This window comes from Prionailurus bengalensis, chromosome B2 (genome assembly GCF_016509475.1).
Source record: "Prionailurus bengalensis isolate Pbe53 chromosome B2, Fcat_Pben_1.1_paternal_pri, whole genome shotgun sequence".
Lineage (NCBI taxonomy): Eukaryota > Metazoa > Chordata > Mammalia > Carnivora > Felidae > Prionailurus > Prionailurus bengalensis.
This window is the reverse complement of record NC_057349.1, coordinates 139,998,575-140,019,141: the sequence shown is the minus strand read 5'-3', so window position 1 is coordinate 140,019,141 and position 20,567 is coordinate 139,998,575. Positions and strand designations below refer to the sequence as shown.

Sequence of the window (20,567 nt, the reverse complement as noted above, 5' to 3'; positions counted from 1 at the left end):
CCGCCCTTCCAAGATTCTCCCTCAATTATGCTTCCTTTGATCTCCCAAAAAATGAAAAGAAGGAAAGAAAGAAGGAAAAGAAACTTTCTCAGGGCAACTGGCTCTAATTGTAGCCTTTATGATTTTTTTTTTTGTTCATTCTTCAATGAAAGCTCCTTATTTGAACTCAGAAGTCCACACACCAATTAAATGTGCATTTTGTGGCTTGTCCAAGACCACTGCTCTCTTTTAACTGTAGAAGTACTTTGGTGAGAAAATAGGATTGTGGAAAGACCCGGTGACAGCATCTGTTAGCCTGGCATTTGGGCGGATTCTGGAAATGTATGTCTTAGGCTCTCCCATGAGCTCAGCAGAAAGTCCTCAGAGGGGCCAGGGTGAGCGCACCTGCATAACTGATGGTATCGAATGTGCCACAAAACTTAAAGAGCCCCTTTAAGCCAGTGTTGATTTTGAAAAATTATTAAAACATGTGTTTCGTGTTTGCATGGCTTTCACGTTGGACTACAGATCCCTTTGGGATGATAAATGGTCCCAGTCAACTTCGAAGGAGACGCGGGAGCCAGAGAGCTGGCGGGAAGCCGAGATATTGCCTGGTTTCAATCAATGCACCCATTGTACAGATAAGACAGCAGGCTGAAATAAATGAAGTAACGGAGAGGCAGCCTTCTCGTGTCCCTCTGGCTGTAGCAAATCTAGTTTGAGTAGCCAATCTAGTAACATGGCAGGATTCTGATGAGTAAGAGAGGGGAAAATCGAACCATATCACTATTTGATCACATCCTGGAAGCAACCAGCAGATGACATGACTACCCACATTAAGATAACTGAGGTGTGTAAAGGGAAGACTAGAAAATAGAACATACAATGTCTGGAAAAAAACACAGCAAAGTCAGTATCTCCTGGGTTACCTACCCAGCCCCAGCAGCCATGGAGTTGGTAAGTGGGATACCTTAAGTTCCCAGCCAAGACCACAGTAAAATTAGGGTCAGACCTAAGAGGAAATAAAACGTTCAGACAAACCAAGTGGCACGGGTAGTTTGCCCTCTGAGAATTCCTGGGATAAATAAAATAAGATATTCTACTTTTTATCTTCTACGTGTAAAAAGAAAAACGAAATGGAGGTAGTTAGAGCAAAGGAGCATTTAAGACATGAATTTTAAAGTACATGAAAACAAAACAAAACAAAGCTAGAAAGAGTAGTTTTCAACATATTCCCTCAGGAGCTACCTCTTAAAAAGCATCTTGAGTTTTCTCATACTATTTCATTAGTTTCTTCAGCTCTGTTATGGGAGACCTGGCAATAAGAGTAAATAACTAGTTCGATATCTTTGCTTATTCAATAAGTGTACTTAAATTTAGTTTAACAGTGTCGAATTCTCATGTGGAAATCAATCTAATAGAAAATAGATTGTGATCAACAACTTCTTACCCAGGAGAAGGATGTTATAGAATGCAGAATATAAAAGACACAGGAGCTATCCTGTGTTTCCCTTCTGACTGTCACATGTGGATTATGGAATTGTAAGTGTTGTCACTTAATTTGGCTTGAAGCTCAGTATCTACTTCTGTAAAGTGGGAACAGCTCCTCTCTGGTGTGCTTTAGTCCACGGAGGAGAACTGAGGACAGCCAGGGGCAGAGGCTAAAGGGCAGAGAGGTGAAGGAGATTTTCCACCCACCTGCAAGGAGAACTCCAAAGGTTGTGATTATTCTTATGAGCCAGTTGACTCTAGATTAAAGACACCAAGTGAACCCTTCAAAGAGCTTTAGCTAAGCCCGCAGGAGAAATTAGTTTTCAGTGAACAATAAAGTATAACAATTATGAATCAGTGAAAAGAAACAATATAACTTAAAGGTCAAAGATTGAGCTCTGGGGCACCTGGGTGGCTCAGTTGGTTGAGCATCTGACTCTTGATTTTGGCTCAGGTCATGATCCCAGGGTTGTGGGATTGAGCCCCGAGTCGGGCTCCACACTGAGTGTGCAGCCTCCTTACGATACTCCCTCTCTCCCTGTGCCCCTCTCCCTGCTCGCGGGCTCTGTTAAAAAAAAAAAAAAAAGAGGGGCGCTTGGGTGGCTCAGTCGGTTAAGCATCCGACTTCGGCTCAGGTCATGATCTCGCGGTCTGTGAGTTGGAGCCCCACGTGGCGCTCTGTGCTGACAGCTCAGAGCCTGGAGCCTGTTTCAGATTCTGTGTCTCCCTCTCTCTCTCTGACCCTCCCCTGTTCGTGCTGTCTCTCCCTGTCTCAAAAATAAATCAACGTTAAAAATATATACATAAAAAAAAGAAAAAAATTTTAATGGGCCCCCGATTCAGGCAAACAGGGTTTTATCCCACCTTTGCCGTTAATGGTCTACAACTGCCTGAACTTCTTGAATACTGGTCTGTAAAATGGCAATAAAACTGATACCTGAGGATTAAATGAGGTAATACGCATAAGCATTTATAATGGTGTTTGAAGTATACTAAGTATTCAATATCTGCTAGCCATGAGAAGTCTTACCTATTGCTTTTTTTAAACTTTAAGATAATTACCAGAAAACAGCAATTAGGAATACTGCTGAACATGTTTGTGTTCAATTTAGCAACTAGTTTCCATTTCATCTTGAGCATATTGGAAGAGATGGTTACTAGACAAACTTTCTAGCTTCGTGGATGCTGAGACTAAACAAGGCAGCTCCTTCACAGACACACCACATATAGTGACAAATGGAACACAAGGAAGAAACACAATGCCTTTTGGGTGCCACTCTCACAAAACCCATAAGGAGAGAGTCAACATCATTGACTCAGAAATACGATCATGTGCTTTGCCTTCTTAGATGAACTTCAGCCAAAAGCGTGTTCAAATTGAGTTCTGACGTGAAGGCTGCAGGAAAATGTTCACAAAACAGGTATTAGCACTACCCCATCCGCATCGGCAGACAACCTCCTGACCCTTTCTCTCTTTCTAGCTCATTATCACTCCGCAAATCCTTATTAAGTACATACTGGTAGTAAGCAACGTGCCCAGTGTTGATGTTTCGAGATGAATAAGCCTTGAGGCGTCAGGTCCGTGGGGCAACATAGATGTAAATAAATATTCATAACAATAATTCCTGGGAAGTGTTATAGTCAAGGTATCATTGGTGCCTGTGGACCTGACGAGCAATTTCATAGAAAACAACTTTTGGGTTGGGTCTTAAAGCATGAATACAACTTTGCAGCCCAGAGAAGGGAATGGCTCTGATCGAAGAAATTCAGGGGGCAGGGAGAAAAGCTAAATATCTGTTGGTATTTCTAAATAAATCTGCTGCTACAACCACAGAGACCAACATGCTACCAATATTCTCTGAAGTTTCTGCTGTTCCTTTCTCCTTCACTCCCCCACACCTCAACCCACCATGGGTAGTCACGAAAGATTCCAGAATTTGCATACAATGTGTGGAGACTATATAATATATTAGCTAATTCTACTTTGCATGGTGGACGGGGGTTCGGGGGTGGGGGGGGCAAGGTAGCAACTGGGAAGCTATCTACACCCTGGGTGATGAATTCTCATTTCACACTTGAGTCTGATCCCAGTGGCTGGTATCAGCAGGTCACCCAGTAGGGCTTCCATTTGTAGGGAAAGCATCAGGAGATCCTCGTCTGGATGTTGTGACTGCTAGCTTCCCCCCAGATTTCACAAGACAGGGAAGAGCGGCATTGAGCACAGTCTCCTCGGGCTAAATGATGCTGTGTTCCCAAGCTTGTTCTCTTCATTTAAAATTTAAACATCACAAATTCTCAGAATTAGAAAACCGAGTTTTCTTCTGAAGAGTACACAGAGAGGATTAGTTCTATAAATACCAGTTTATTTTGATCCTCTAGGAATAACACATGCAAATATATTGTGTATATGCGTATGCGTAGGAGTACATATACATATATGCTAAAATGTATAAAGGAAGAATAGAAAATATAATGTCTGAAAGCGAACAAAAACTCTTCCCTGGAATCTATCATAGATGTCATATGCACACATGTCCATGTATATGATATACAGTATTCTAGGATAATGCTCTGTGATTTCTTGGAAACTATATTACATAAGATATAAAATATGGAATACATATGTGTGTATATATATATCTCTCACAGGATATGTTCTATACAAAATACGGAATTATATATACAATGGAACATATAGGTAATTATGTTGTGGTATCCTAACACCTATTCCACTTGCAGAATGAGCACATGTTTATAATTAAATTATGGTGACTTAAGATTGACTTCATTTCTTCCTATCATTAAAATGGATGTGGTGAATCGTACCATATCTTTAGAAGTAGCCAATCCACTCCATTCAAGACATGGTGAAAGATGCACAAATAAGTCACTCTTTGGAGATTACAAACACCAGAACAGAGAAACTTGACCGTAGAGACATTGCGTCGTTGAGTAACCACAAAGGAAGAAATCCAGATGGCGCATGTCTGACGTCCTCTCCTCAACCGTAGCTATCCACATCGTGGCACATTTGTGCAACCTGGAGCACTATCGCTGGAGCCAGTCCACAGAAGCAGAGGGACTTCTGGCCGCACTTGCCAAGCTTGGCAAAACCCCAAATGAGAGCTACCTCAACCCCATCCGGACCTTCCACACAGTGAGTCCTTGCAGGCTCCCGGGTTTCTCATCTGAAACACCCTTCCTTTCCCGATCCCTTGATCGGAAGCACTGTGTTTCAAAAGCTTTAATCAAAGATCTGGAGAGAAGTTTCTGCCAAAGCTATTTTGAGGGGCACGTCGGTGGCTCAGTTGTTTGAGCGACTGACTCTTGATTTCAGTTCAGGTCATGATCCCAAGGCGGTGGGATGGAGCCCTGCATGGGGCTCCATGCTGAACGTGGAGCCTGCTTAAGATTGTCTCTCTCTGTCCCTCTGCCCCTTCCCCCACTTGCATGTGCTTTCTCTCTCTCTCTCTCTCAAATTAAAAAAAAAAAAAAAAAAAAAAAGATTCTTGAGACGCCAGGGTGGCTCAGTCGGTTGAGCGTCCGACTGCAGCTCAGGTCATAATCTCCCAGTTCATGAGTTCCAGCCCCACGTCAGGCTCTGTGCTGACAGCTCAGAGCCTGGAGTCTGCTTGGGATTCTGTGTCTCCCTCTCTCTCTGCACCTCCCCTGCTCACGCTCCGTCTCTGTCTCTTGAAAATAAATAATTTTTAAAGGTATTTTTTTCGTAAATGTTGCTAAGAGTTTATAAGCAGGAAGAAAAACTGATGCCCCTTAATTAATGTATATCAAAACATAATAAATAAACCCAACTAGGAAATGCAGCAACTTATTAGAACCCTGATATTTTACATTTTAAAGCAGCTCACGATTAGGTATTTTGCTGTTGTTGACGGTAGCATCATAAAGAATGTGAAGTGCCATCTAAATCCAGGGATTATAAATTGGATGTCTTCATTTTCGACTTGCAAATTGCTTTTGGATCTCTTCTCCTGTGTCATATTTTGGCACACATGTGCCTGGCTGGTCTGCCAAATCAGATACTGGGCAAAGCAGCTAATTTCATAATCAGACCTGCACGGCTAGTAACATCATTAATGCTAATTACCTGTGTGACCAGAGTGGCAGCACATGTGAGAAACAAAAAGAAAAATGAAAAACGTAACTGCAGAGACCCGCCTATCGAGATTAAGACAATCCTCTCCCTTCCATCCGCCACCTACCCCTTTCTTCCCGGTTGACCAAAATAGTTGAGCACATACTGCCCTGTTGGAATATGTATCCAACGTGGTGACCAGGCTAACGAATCAGTATTGCCCAAGAAGACCCCTAATACAGTGTACTCCCACAACGGAAAACCCTCTGTTGCCATCTGAGCCATCTCTTTCATGACCATTTTGCCCAGGCAGCCTTATTTGAAGAAGCGAAATTCAAATTTTGGGGGGAATTCTTCCATGGCACGTCCCTAATTATCCTGAGATGATTTCCAATATCAGGCCATTGATTAAGTAGAGCTACATTTTCCTGGCTGACAATTAGAAGCACAAGCTTCAAAGTTATGAGTTAAAACCAACGATGGCCATAGCCCGTGGGAAGGCTTTCGGGGTCACTCATTGGAGCCCCACTATTTATCTTAGCACTTACTGGGATTAACTATTTTCCCCCACCAAGGCTCTGAAAAGCTCATTGTTACAGACAACCAAGAATAAGCCTTAATATTTTGAAAAGGCTATACAGTGAATAGTACTTATTATGAATGCTTTTAAAGCAATTTAACAAGATAATCAAGTTACTCCAATACAGTCATCTCAAAATTTTAGAAGCAGTATACTGTGTAAGTGCTCCTTAAGTTCAAGTAATACCTTAAGGTGAATAATACCTACCTTGGGAAAAAGATCTCCTACCTTTGGAGAAAGATCAATAATACAAATTGGTACGTTTGGAGAAAGTATCAATGACACAAAGTGTACGTTATAGAGTATTTCTAAACAGATGCAACGGGGCTATTTGAAGAGATACACGGCAAACCAAACCAGTCTATAAAAATATGTTGCAAGAAAAAGGGAAGTGGGGATTTGCTTTAAAAAGCAAAGAAGAGTGATTTGAAATTAGCACGTCCTATGATATAAATGGATTTCTAAAATGCCTGAGTACTGGGTGGCTCAGTCGGTTAGGCGTCTGACTTCGGCTCAGGTCAGGATCTCACGGTTTGTGGGCTCGAGCCCCGCGTCAGGCTCTGTGCTGACAGCTCTGAGCCTGGAGCCTGCTTCGGATTCTGTGTGTGTGTGTGTGTGTGTGTGTGTGTGTCTGCCCCCTCCCCCACTCACACGCTGTCTATCTCTCCTTCAAAAATAATAAACATTATTTTTATATATAAATAATTATATATGTAAATATATAAATAATAAATACATAAATATATAAATAAACATTAAAATTTTTTTAAAAATTAAATGCCTGAGTACACTTGAAATAATAACATATCTTTTCAATGTTTTAGACATACCCTTTCAATTTTATTTCAACTAGTTGCTCCATGAAGTAAAAAGAAACAAGGAGAAGTCCCTATCCAAATTACCTTGAGATCTCACAGCAGCCCAAATTAATGAGATTTTACTGACAAAAGATACAGTGTGAGTTTATTGAGCTCATGGTCGGCTCAACGATGGTAACACAACATCTGAATCCCAATGACTTGGCAAGAATATGGAAAAGTCACAGCAAATACGAAGTGCTCTGTGATTCATATTCTAAAAGGCTAGGTAACCATCCTCTGCACTCACAGGTCAGAACTCTGGCCTTTTGACCGTGTCTCCCAGAGTAGAATAGCTGTATATTTATTGATCACCTAGGATTTACAAAGCCTTATTCCAAGCCTCCCTGAGGTGGCATGAAAGAAATGCAAGTCATGGCCCTTCCAATTAAAAAGCAAGAGCAAGGAATAACTACCAGGGGAACAGAATGTGCAGCTGCTTTATTAGGAGCGCCCCTGAGGGATCTCTCAAAAAAAAAAAAGTGTTTATTAATGTTAACATGCAATTAAGCATGGCAATCCACACTTTTATTTTAAAAATCAAAAACTTGACACTTGGATTTATTTGCCAATATTTTATCTTAAAATGCAGTGTTACATATTGTCTTCATTTCAATTCACCATAATAACTTTGACCTGAAAGTTGATTTATACAGATGGAAAAAATGTAAATGATTAAATGGCATTTGATGAAATTTGAGCAAAGCAAATGTGTGCCATCAAATGGAACAAAAGAAAAGAACGGGGAAGCTCCCTTCTTGAGTCATAGGGGGACCCTTTTTGAGGCTAATATGCCCCTGATTCGAATGTTTTGATTTACTCCCTGCTTAGACTCTCGAGTATTGACCCTAACATGGAAAATAGAACCAAGATATCAATGTCCTGGTGCTTGTCTCTCTTAGAACACCATCACCGTGTTGCTGACGACAATTGCTGGTGTCACTGGCCTGATCATCTCTCTGGCTTTCATCTTGATCATGACCTCTTCCACCGAGTTCATCAGACAGGTCTCCTATGAGTTATTCTGGTACACACACCATGTGTTCATCATCTTCTTTATCAGTCTGGCTATCCATGGGGCAGGGTAAGTCCATACTGTGCTCAGAGTGTAAGATTTTATCTCTGTGAACCTCAAAAACCATGTTAGAAAGCCCTTTGGATAGGGAATCATAAATGGCACCGACTAAAGGAACATTCACCAAGGAACATTCCAGATGGTAACTGGAAAGAAGCAACATAGATGGTGAAGGATGTTTATTTTTCTTGCTAACTCTGCTGCGGAGACTTGACATGTTTATAAGATGCAGAAATTTTAATGAATGCTGGAAAACAGTAGACCTGTTTCGCTCAGAACAAATTTCTGTGATCCAAATTGCATGCGATTAGTCAAGATATCTATTTTGGACACCCAGATTCCACCTCTGCTTAACCAGAACCACCTACTAGGAAGCCCTGTGTTGGGGAGGGAACGGTGTGTGAGATGACGGTCAGACCCAGGCTCTGCCCCTAGTCATCAGGGTGGCCACGTGCAAGTCCCTTGTATTCTCTGGACCGCAGGGGACCTGAGTGGCTCAGTCGGTTAAGTGTCCAACTCTTGATCTCCACTCAAGTCATGATCTCATGGTTCGTGGGATGGAGCCCCTCATCAGGCTGTCCACTGTCAGTACAGAGCCTGCTTGGGACTCTCTGTTCCCCTCTCTTTCTGCCCCTTCCCCGCTAGTTCTCTCTCTTTCTCTCTCTCAAAAGTAAATAAACGTTTTTTAAAACTTCATTGGACCTCAGTTTTGCCATCTGACTTCTAGGATTCCTTCTCGCCCAAACATCCCATACAATGGGATTCAACACCTGTCTGAAACTATTACTCTCCTCCTCAGGAAGCTAGAGCAGACCGTGAAGCACGACACCCTCAAATACAATGTTTTCAGTTCCTTGAATAGTCTTAAAATGGCTCTGGACAAACCCACCAATGAATGTCTATTAGCTAGCTTCTTCCAACATTGATTATTCCATACACTGAGGCCTTTTTTTTTTTCCATTTCACAATTTTCAAAACACATCCGTGGGCACGATCCATTTGACCCCAACAACAGTCCTATCCAATAAAGACGGTGATGTTACCCCCCACTTCATAAGGACGAAGCAGGTTCAGAGGGTTAAGTGATTCCCTCAAGGTCCCAGGACAAACAAATGCCAGGGTCAGACGTAGGGCACCAGGTTTCAGACAACCAAACCTTTTCTGGTCACAAGCCCCGCAGAAGAGCCCTTCACTTCCTCACGTTAAACAGCCCTCCACACCTGCAGGAAGGTGGCCGAGGAGGTCGCAAACGCCCTGCGTGGCTTTCCATGAGCTCTTCCTCTGCTTCCCACACCAGCAGACGCCCTCCCCTATACAACTTTTCCTCCCGTCACTGCAGCTGCTGAAGCACGCCCCCCAGGGATGTCTTTTACCTGGAAAACCCGTCCATCTCTCTGCTTATCCTTGGAATCCTAGTCGTCAATGTTCACATTTACGTGCTGTCTGGCTAATGGCTTTCTAGTCTTTAAAATTTCAGCAGTTGCCTCTTCTGCACATGTGATCCCTCACCCTGACTTTCTGTGTTTTGGGGAGCAGGATGGATGGTCCCAAAGGGCTCCCCCCTCAACGACCGTGCGTCCCTCTCTTTCTCTATGGATTCTCCTCCTGAGGCTGGGGCAGTTACCCCGAAGCACATTTGAGAGGCTCTTCATAATCCACATGTGTCTAGAATTCCTCGTCCCCCAAATTACACACACAGCCCCCTGATCCTGCCTCCCTGCCTTCACGCAAGAGGATTTCAATGGGTGGTGTTGCGTTGGAGATATTTTTTAATATCCAAATAACATTTCATAAGATGAAATATTTTAGTCATTTTAACTTAGTTGAAAGGCTTATTTTGGGATAAGGGTCTCATTTAATCCTCTCAGCTTGAAGTATTCTACAGCTACTGTTTACAGCGAAAAGTAATTTGCAAATTCTATACAAAATGCCAAGTAAAGGAGGATTATTGGAATGTGTTAAAGCCCACTAATCTTTCTATTATGGGATAGCGTAGATGAAGACATAAAAAAATTTTTAATTTTTAAAAAGATACTGCATCTGTGAAATGTTCTGAGGTTTCTTTAGGTAATCTAGGCAATGTTACCTAGAGCTTGAGAATGATGGTGTTAAAATTTACAGAATCTTTTCCTCGGGTCCCATTTATTATTCACCCTTCCTGTGTCTGGGCGTCATGTGATCACGGGAGATTCACAGATGTTGTGGTCTCCTAGCTCAAAGGGAGGTTATCAAGTTTGGATGACTTTCATGAAACAGACCGGGCCAAAGGCCAAAACATCAGTTCCCTAGGCTGACGTGTAAGGTCCCTAAGGCCATTGCCTCTCTCTCCTCCTGTACCCAACGGTGCAAAAGGGGACATGTAACTTCACATGTTACTGCCCATGACGTGAGCCTGTATGATGCTAGAGTTTCTCAGCACCCTGTTCCTCAAAAATAAGTCAATGTATTTTCTTCATAAACACCTAGGAATTGAACAACCTCCAGATTACATAGCCTCAAATCTTAGACTTTGCGGCCCGGTGCACCAACGGGGGTACCGAAGCGGCTTGTCAAAGGTCAGTCAGTACTACGTTTGGGGCGAACGTAGCATAGTAGGATTACAGGACTCTTGATCCAGTGCTCCATTCACGAAGGCAGGCTTCCTTTTCTCTCTCAAATTCATCAAGGTAGTTCTGAAGACATACTTCACACTGACCTATTTTGACCCTGTCACACACTGCGCCTGCTCGTGGTCACTGGGGAAAAGACATCATCATTCAGGACACTTCCTGCGACTTCACTTGAAAACTTCTAGGTGCGCAGACACAAACCAAAAAGGGTAGAAGTTAGATAAATCTGCAAAAGACCCAAATAGTACAAAGTTAGCCAATTAGGCCGAATCAGCAATCAGGACGCGATGTAACCTAATTAAATTCAACAGTCTACAAAAGGGTGTGTTCAAACAATTTCCCTTCATTATGAATTCTCTAATATAGACACTTTCAATTTAACACAGGATACCGCAGAGGGGCACTTCTTTTCTGGGATCTTCAAAGTTACTTGAAGCTTCTTAAATTCCTATTTTTAAAGATGCTGAGAGAAATGAATGACAGCCCAAGTTTCAAGACAGTTGAAGTGTTATTTCAGAGCCCGCTGCAGAGCATATATCTGTGGTATCACAAGACTGCACAAAATCAATTTGAAATATTCAGGTTTTGTTTTGTTTTGTTTTGTTTTAATGGCAAGTCGGATTGTTCGAGGCCAAACTCCCGAGAGTCAACTGCTCCACAATGTCACCTTCTGCAAAGACCACTACGCTCAGTGGCAGACCGCTGCCCAGTGCCCCACGCCTCAATTTTCTGGCAAGGAGCCTTCGGTAAGAATGAACCCAAGAGCTTTTAAAAATAGCTGTCGCCACAGTTAAAATAACTAGAGCTTTGTGTGCTTGAGAAAAGAACAGCCCATGTCACCACTAGACAAAGCCAGCTCTTTATTAAGTGTGCTAATGGAGAAATCTAGTTATGGATCGTTTTAAAAAGAGGTTTACTGCCAAAAGGGTTCTGTCTGTTTCGAAATGTGCTCTTGTGCTCCCACGTCCACGGGGGTGTCTGATATGGCAGAATGAGCAGCACTGCGGATATGAACGACCCTGTCTCCGGCTTGCCATCCTCTCTGCTCCGCAAACTCAGCCCCCTGCCCCCCTGCGGAACTGCCCTGTCCATTCTGGGAATTACTAGCCGCACTCCTCCAATGAACATCAAGCAACAACCACATGAGAAGGATGCCCTCCTTATTAAAGCTTACCTTCTTGCTTCCTGCAGCTTTGGGGACCAAAAAAAAATTGGGGTACTAAATGCATTTACTTCCTATTCTAATTAAGCTCCCATAACTGAAATAATGATGTTAGGCAAAAAAGAGAAGGATGCCCTCTTTATTAAGCTAACCTTCTTGCTTCCTACAGCTTTGGGGATCAAAAAAACTTGGGGTACTAAATGCATTGACCGCCTATTCTAATTAAGCTACATAACTGAAATAATGATGTTAGGCAAAAAGAGACCTAATTCATTGGAGTCGATCATCATGTCCCCAAGATCTCAAAAGGAAGATTTCCTAGGCATGCTGCAATGCCTTTGTGGCATAGGTACGTAGAAATAATGATTCTATTTGGTCTCCTCGGGTTTCTTAGAACAATGCAAACCTTGGGGCACCTGGGTGATGCATGAGAGCAAATAAATGAGGCCAGCAGATTAAAACAAGAAGGGAACAGGGTCCCCAAATAGGGATAATAGTATATAAATGGTGGAGATTCAGGAAATTAAGTCATCAGCTTATGACGACTCTAATGATTGACTTTTTCTAAACTCTTCAAATGCATTAAATGAAGCCCTGGGTTTTAAAAGTGAAAACTGCTGGGAGGAATGTTTAAAACCGAGAGAAACGACATAGATGTGCCCGTTAGACTGTGGTTCTTTTAATGGTCAGTATAGATTGTCTCTGTCTTAAACTCAACTATCAGTAGCCACTACCCAGCCTGCATAGTAATGAGGAACAGGAATGCCTCTCTAAAATCTTCCAGCTACAACGTCTCCATAAAAAAAAAAAAAAAAAAAAAAAATCAATACTCTCCCACACCTCATGAATACAGACCAGAGCCTGCTCCAGCAGTGTGCGCTGACATTAATTACTATTAAAAGGGGGGAATCTTACCCATCTGTCTGTTAACTCTCCCCTGCTACACCGCCTTGCACACCCAAACTCATGTTGTCACTCTTTCTCATTATTTTTAATGGATCCTGGTTCAAAGCATGTGTGGGCTGTGCAATTACCGCTTGGCTGAAGGTGCAGTATTCTCTCTGATGTCTCATAGACACTGAGTCCGGGAGGCATCCCAAGGACGAGGAAGGGTTCCGGCGTTTCACTGCACCGCATCTACCCATCGCTTCCTCTTGGCCCCTCCTAACTGCATTTTCACGGTACTTTTATCAATGGAACATTTATCAATTCACCTTTGACGGGGCACCGCTGTCCGGGTTAGGACGCAGAATGCTTTGCACAGCGCCCCGTGGGCACCAAACTGATCAAGGGAACCAATTACCCCTGTGGTCCCCTTCTGTCTCGGACTCACAGACGCATCCAAGGCTCCAGACTCTAGAACTGCTCGTGCAATCTATTCTCCAAAGAAGCCTGGTCGTTCTCAGTCGGAGAAGCACCTTATTTTATTTACCTACGACATCGACAAGTGACAGCAACAACAGCAATAATAATAAGGCTAACGCTGGTTTAAATTATTAGGGAATGATGTCAACCGTACAGGAGGAAGCTTTACCTGAGGTAGAGTCAATTCAGCAAAACGTTTTCTAAAAGGCTGTTACATTCGTGCCGCTGCACGGTATGGAAGCTTCCGAGACGTGGTTCCTGCCCCTGGAAATCTTATTGTCTAGACAAAGAGGCCATTTTTAAACACACACATAAAATAAAATCAGAGCCAGCATGTTCTTATTTTCTTGGAGGAATGAAAAACCAGGAGGGAAAGTGGAAGAAACAAGTTTCATTACTGCAGCTTTTAAATCAATGTAGCTTTATTTCTATCATAAAATATTCACTGTAGCATGACTTTCAGAGTATTTTTGGAAAAGAAAAAGTAAAGCAAAGAAGCCACGGAGTATGTTAGCATTAAAGAAACTTAGATACCTAATAGCCCCGCCCCTTAATTTAGCAGACGGAGGGCTAGCGGCCCAAGATTTAGCTTCTGACCTATGGTCACAAAGGCCATCCCCAGGAAAGCCACATCAAGAAGCCAGAGCTTCAACTCTGTGGCCGTGAACTTGCATCCCTACACACTTCAACATTCATTCTGAAACTCCAGCCTTCTCCCACCCCTCATTTTGTCTGCTGTCTGCTGCTATCTATGTGCACATACCCCTGACGCTGTATTTATCTCTGTGAATAAAGCTAAAACATTTAAGAGCCTAGAGGAAACCCAGCCAATAATTTTCTCCACCTGTCTCATTTTACAAAACAAAAGATTTGAACACAAAAGGCCCAAGGCTCGGGGCGCCTGGGTGGCTCAGTCGGTTAAGCGTCCATCTTTGGCTCAGGTCACGATCTCACAGTTCGTGAGTTCGAGCCCCACGTCAGTCTCTGCACTGACAGCTCAGAGCCTGGAGTCTGCCTCAGATTCTGCGTCTCCCTCTCTCTCTGCCCCTTCCCTGCTCACGCTCGGTCTCTCTCTCTCTCAAAAAATAAATCAACATTTTTGTAAAAGGCCCAGGATTTGCCGCAAGGCATAGGGGAAGAACGGTCACCCAAGACCCAAAGCCAAGGCTTCTATGACCTAGTCCAAGTTCTACCTCACACGCGCCCCTCCTGCTCTGGGGCATGGCCTCCTTCTGTCTTTACTAATTCTTGTCTATCCAGGTTACTGCTGTAGGTAACCTACTGTTCACCTCTGGCCACCCCCATCCCTCACTCCTTAACTTCTAGGGGCTCCAGGAGCACCATCACCGTGTAACCAAACTGGGCTTTTTCCTCCCGGAGCATTTTATATACTAGAGTAGAGATAGAGCCAAGGATTAATAGCTTACATTCTCCTTCCTGACTAACTGTACGAGGAAGAACAATCCACTCCGTTTTATCAACATGGAAAAATCAGAGCCCGAGACTGATGTGACAGCACCAAAACGAAGTGTGTGATGCTTAAAACGTCCCAAAGTGGGCATGCAAGATTATTTGTGAAAATACATAGAGACTATGTGAGTGGTTTTGCAAATCTCTCTCTAAGCTTACACAGAAAGAATTGCATTCTTGCTATTATTTCTGTAAGCATCCACACCAATTCTCAAAACGCTTTCTGGTTCTTTCAAGCAGGAGAGACCTAAGGACTCCTTTGGTCCAACCCCATCCTTCTTGTCTACCCCCTTGCTATCTTCTCCCTTACTCTGTGCATCATATTGCCTCACCCACAGCATAGGTGGACAAAAGGTTTTGTTCCCTCTGCTATTCTGAACACGTTGCTGAACCCCACTGAGGCAGAAAAGGATAAGTGGGTCAAATTGCTTTGTGTGGCCTGCATAAATTGAGCCTTTATCAGGCAAACAAGAGGCTCCCGGGGAAAAAGCAAGGAGGGTTGATGTAGGTGAGAAGAGCTGCCATGCAAACAGACCCAGCAGTAAACAAAAGAGAAATAGAAACACAAGAAAGATAACGGAAGCAAAAATAACACTGAAGGGCTTGTGACCTGTCAACGCCACAGAGCAGGATAACGGGTAAGAGAGTAATGATCAACAAAGACGGCGAGTCAGCCAGAGAGGGTCTAGCGAACCTGAGTTCAAAAGAGTGAGACCTCCTTCCCACTCCCAAGGCCGTGTGCTAGGAGGAAGGTGGCGGTGCATTTAGAATCCCAAGCAGGGAACTTAGGGGAATTAGGAAAGACTTGAGTTCCAGTCCTGGCTCCCCAGGATCCAGTTCTATCTCCTCAGTTCTACCCATTCCCACAACCTCGGGGTTTTTTCTTCTTTAGATGAAGAATTGGACTAGACTTCAAAGAACTCTTGACACCCTCAAATTCAATGAAGACTGAGCCTCTAGCGTTTGGTAAAACAAGGGTCAGTACCAAGGCCGGCAGTAGACAGAAAGAAGCATGATTACACGGCAAGTACACAGGCCAGGCGGTCAGAGCCCTCTGGGGTCAGGTTTTTCTGGTGCACCTAACTGCCTTTGCGACCCCGGAAAATCTGTTTGATCTTGCCGGACCTCCGTTTGCTCTTGTGTCAAACACAGAGAATAACCATTTGCCTCGTGGGGTGGTTTGGTCCCCGACCTAGTATAAGTCTTCCGCCATTTTAAGTTACATCCCTTCCAAGGGAGGAGGACGCCACACCCACTGGTACAAGACTAGCCTGCTGGCAAACCGATCGTTAATAATGCACGTGATTCTCATAAGAGGTTGACATAGGATGGGATTTATTAAGAATTAAAATGTTCACTGTCTCAACTGCCAAGAAGATGGTGGTGGATTGTGTTCTGATTCTGTAAATCTCGATTTAAAGTTCTGAGACACTCCTTTTAAGTTTTATTCCTGATAACACTGGATATGCATGCCTGTGTGGGTGTGTGTGGATACGCTTGTGGATTTGGGGGCTCCTTGAGGCAGACCCCCACGTTGTGACGCACTGCTGGCCCCCAAAAATGACTGTTCAAAATGCTTTTATTTAATTTCCCATGTCCTTTGTTGGCTCACGAATATCGCTTTGTAAGCCTTTGACTTTGGCTGAGTTGGGAGCATTTATGACCCTATCATATGTAACGTAAACATCAATCTGCTTTCCTATTTCTTTGCAAATTCAATTATTTCTAATTACATAAAGGCATCATTGATCAAGTAAGCATAAAAACCAATACAGAAGAGTTTAATCTCTTAAATAAGCTTGTACACTTCAAGGAATAATTGAATGTTATAGTATTTAATACAAGGAGATATCTTTATTGTTGATAACTGGCCCAAAGTTAAAGGAAAATGTCTGAATCCCATCATGTTATGTATTGATTTCGTTCAAATTGAAAATATCTGGATTCTATTTTCATTTCCTTTTCTTCTCTCTCTCTCTCTCTCTGCTACTCTCTGCAGGCTTGGAAATGGGTGTTAGGCCCTGTGGTCTTATATACGTGTGAAAGAATAATTAGGTTCTGGCGGTTTCGACAAGAAGTTGTCATTACCAAGGTATGCATGTAGCTTTATGTCTGAATAAAAGCCTGAGTGTAGATGGAAATTTTTTATTAGCCCAAGTTTTTAATTTGCCATTTTTATTGCAGAACTGTCTGTAATTTAGAGGCCCATCTTCTGTTCTAATAATTGCTTGCATCCTGCGCATCTTTTGGTGTGACTAATTTTACTGAGGACAGGGATCAGGGCTCCAGACTGGTACACAGAATTCTGATAAAGGTTTACGGTGCAGCGTAGAAATCATCTCTTTTTCTCTTTCTTTCCGTTTCTCACTAGGGGACTTGTTTCGGGGGGTGGGGGGGTGGGGACGGGCAGGAGGACTAAGCTTTACGTTGGTCATGGTAACTTCCAGTACAATGGCTTCCTTCAGCACACGAAGTCGGGGATTTTGCAGGCACACAAATAATAGACCTACATTTTCAAGGGCACACACTCCCACTTGGGGCTACTGGCGGAAGATCGGGGAACAATCACCCTCAGGTTCAGAGTGGAAGTATAACACGGAGCCCCACCTAGTGAGTGAGGGCTCTGGGATTTTTTGCAAATTTGCACCCCTCCGCACAGCTCTCCAAGTTTTACCATGTGCTGGAGGAAGATGTGAGTACCTAGACTAGGTACCTGTCTAGGAGACTGAAAAGTACCAGGTACCCTGCCCCCGGTGTTTTAAACCTCCAAGAAGAAATGCTGTGCTCACCAAACCTATATTGCTAATACAATATTAACAGAGTACTCTATCTCCTTAACTGTCTTCATGAAAACAGATGCATAGAAATTGCTTCATATTTCTGTTTTAAGCTCTTTCCATGTTGTTGCTTTTAAGTTAAGCACCAAAGGATATCAGGCTACGTCAAAAGCCAGACAGTAAAACTTCTGGAAATCCACTAGAGCCGTTACTAGGGAGACAATTTAACAGCAGAATCAGAACAAATATCAGTAGGGAGATGGGAAACAGAACTAATGATTAAAATGCTGTGAGATTCTCTTCCGAATGGAAAAATACTGTCACAGGATCTAGACGTTTGATTTTGTTCCCACCACCTCCTGCCACAAAAAAGGCCATGGGGGCCTAGAGAGATTGTTTTTTTGTTTTTTGTTTTTTGTTTTTTGTTTTTTTTTTTCAGAAAACGATGGAAATCGAGGAAGGGAAATTAGTTCTTTCCTTCCGGTAAGCACCAAGTTGCAAAGCTCTTTTTTTGTTGTTGTTTAAGTTTATTTATTCTGGGAGAGAAAGAGAGAGAGAGGTAGAGAGAGAGAGAATCCCAAACAGGCTCCAATCTGTCAGCACAGAACCCAATGTGGGGCTCAATCTCACAAACCATGAGATCATGACCTGAGCCAAAACCAAGAGTCAGACGCTTCACCAACTGAGCCACCCAGGTGCCCTGCAAGGCTCTTAAAAAAGTGATTAAGAGGGGTGCCTGGGTGGCTCAGTAGGTTAAGCATTGGACTCTTGGTTTTGGATGGGGTCATGATTTCATGGTTTGTGAGTTCAAGCCCCACGTCGGAATTATCACTGACAGTGAGGAGCCTGCTTGGGATTCTCTCTCTGCCTCTCTCTCACAGAATAAATAAATAAACTTAAAAAAAAAAAAAAGCAGTAAGAGGAGTCCACCTAAAACTCAGAGCCTAAGCAGGACATTGGAAAAGACCCAACTAAAACAAAACAAAACATTTCACAGTGAATTTGAAGATTGGTTTCCACCTAGAATGAAAAAACTCACAGGGTTGGGGCGCCTGGGTGGCTCAGTCAATTAAGAGTCCGACTTCGGCTCAGCTCATGATCTCGTGGTTGACCAGTTTGAGCCCTGTGTCAGGTTCTATGCGGACAGCTCGGAGCCTGGAGCCTGCTTCGGATTCTGCGTCTCCCGCTCTCTCTGCCCGCCCCCCCAATCATGCCCTGTCTCCCTACATCTCAAAAATAAACATCAAAAACATTTATTTGAAAAGAAAGAAAAAAAAATCACAGGGTTAATCAACCAGAGATTGAGAAAATGTACAAATTGTTGAAAACAGTAACAAACTCAGACCTACATTTTAAAAACATGGAGATAATTCTGTATTTTAAGAATTCTGTAAGTATTTTAAGAATGCATAATTAAGTGCAATGGCTGATAGGCTAGCTTCTACTCTCTTGGTCCTGCTCAGCTGTGCTACCCAGAGTTTGGCCATTTGAGACCTAAAGTCACAGGCCAGACACCACATGGCACCAGGGTACAGCTACCCACATCTCCCACAGTACCCGGAAGGAGACGATCGTCAACGCTTGTTAGAGTTGGGCAGCCAGATATGAAAGGGATGGCCAAGATCCTTGGAAGTTGACGGCAAATGGTATATGTACATTATACCTCAAAAGAGCTGATTTCAAAATTTAAAAACGTCTGATGGAGCAAAAGCCAGTCTCTTCTTCTTTAACCTGAGGGGGTAAGAAAAAACAAATGATTCTCTTGCTCTGATTTAGGTGGTGAGCCACCCATCTGGAGTTCTAGAACTTCACATGAAAAAGCGAAACTTTAAAATGGCGCCGGGGCAATACGTCTTGATACAGTGCCCGTCCATATCGTGGCTGGAATGGCACCCCTTCACCCTCACGTCGGCCCCTCAGGAGAACTTCTTCAGTGTGCACATCCGGGTAGCAGGAGACTGGACGGAAGCTCTGTGTAAGGCCTTTGGGGCAGGAGGACAGGCCCGGAAGGAGTCCTGGAGCTTGCCAAGGTCAGAGCCCGTTTCTCTTTTACACACAAGTTAGAATTGTAGAACAAATAAGGCATTTTAGTGCATCGACGTGCTTACCAAACCCAGCAATATCTTTATTCTAGAAGGGCAAGTTTTAACCCATTTTTTAACTTTGGGAACCTATATAAAAAGTATAATTTAGTAGATTTCCAGTAGAGGCAAGTACATGTCTTTAAAAAAAAAAAAAAAAAAAAAAACGTTCAACAAAGGCAGGCAGCGATCCAGGAAGAAGGAGCATTTTGCTTCCTCAGCTCCAAAACCACCCTTGGCTAATTATATGCAGCCTGTGATGAGTAAGAAAGCCCTGTGAACTTTTCTGCTCTTACAGTCGGAGGTCTTTAAATTATATTTGCCATTTTGGTCTTCATAAGGAGGACACTTCACGGTCAGAATGAATCCGGTGGGCCCCATCCACTGGAGAAGGTGCTAAACAATTACAGATGGAAGTTCACAGAAGGACAAAGTGATCTGAGAGTCAAGAAAGGTAGTTGTGCCCCTTCATTCAGTCAGTCCTGCGTGTGTGTATACAACAAGTGTCAATTAACCTCCACCGTGTGTCAGAAATACGGAGATGCCAAGGCGCTGCCTCCATTTTCTAGGACCCCGGGGGGGCCGATGGAATCAATATCAATCTGCACGCAGAGGAGTTGGTTGTGCTGCAAGGGAGATGCACGGGGGGCGGGGTCTGAGAAGGGTAAAGAACACCAGTAGCACGTGGACTCATTTCCTAGGGTTGTGGTAACAAAGGAACACAAACCGGGTGGCCTAAAACAACAGAAACGTATTCTCTCCCAGTTCTCGGGGCTCCGGGGCTGAATCTAAGTGACAGCAGGGCCAAGCTCCTTCTGAAACCCTTCGGGAAGAATCTTCCCTTGCCTCCTCCCGGCCTCTGGGGGTTTGCCAGCAATGCGCGGTATTCCTTGGCTCGCAGCCTCCGGCAGTTCAGCCTCTGCCTTTGTCGTCACACGGTGTTCTTCCCTCCGTGACTGTGTCTCCGTGGCCTCTTCTTATAAATCCTGGTCATATCGGATGAAGGGCCCACCCTCCTCCTGTAT

The 20,567-nt window shown here is 43.5% G+C and overlaps 1 protein-coding gene across 1 annotated transcript in view; it reads left to right on the top strand.

Moving 5' to 3' along the window:
• Positions 1-20,567, top strand: part of NOX3 (NADPH oxidase 3) — a 61,998-nt gene that overhangs the window by 6,532 nt on the left and 34,899 nt on the right. The window contains exons 5-9 of the mRNA XM_043592658.1: positions 4,482-4,627; positions 7,906-8,087; positions 11,304-11,433; positions 16,684-16,776; positions 19,238-19,491. Of these exons, the coding sequence (XP_043448593.1) occupies positions 4,482-4,627; positions 7,906-8,087; positions 11,304-11,433; positions 16,684-16,776; positions 19,238-19,491 (805 nt within the window). The remainder of the gene's footprint in view (positions 1-4,481; positions 4,628-7,905; positions 8,088-11,303; positions 11,434-16,683; positions 16,777-19,237; positions 19,492-20,567) is intronic.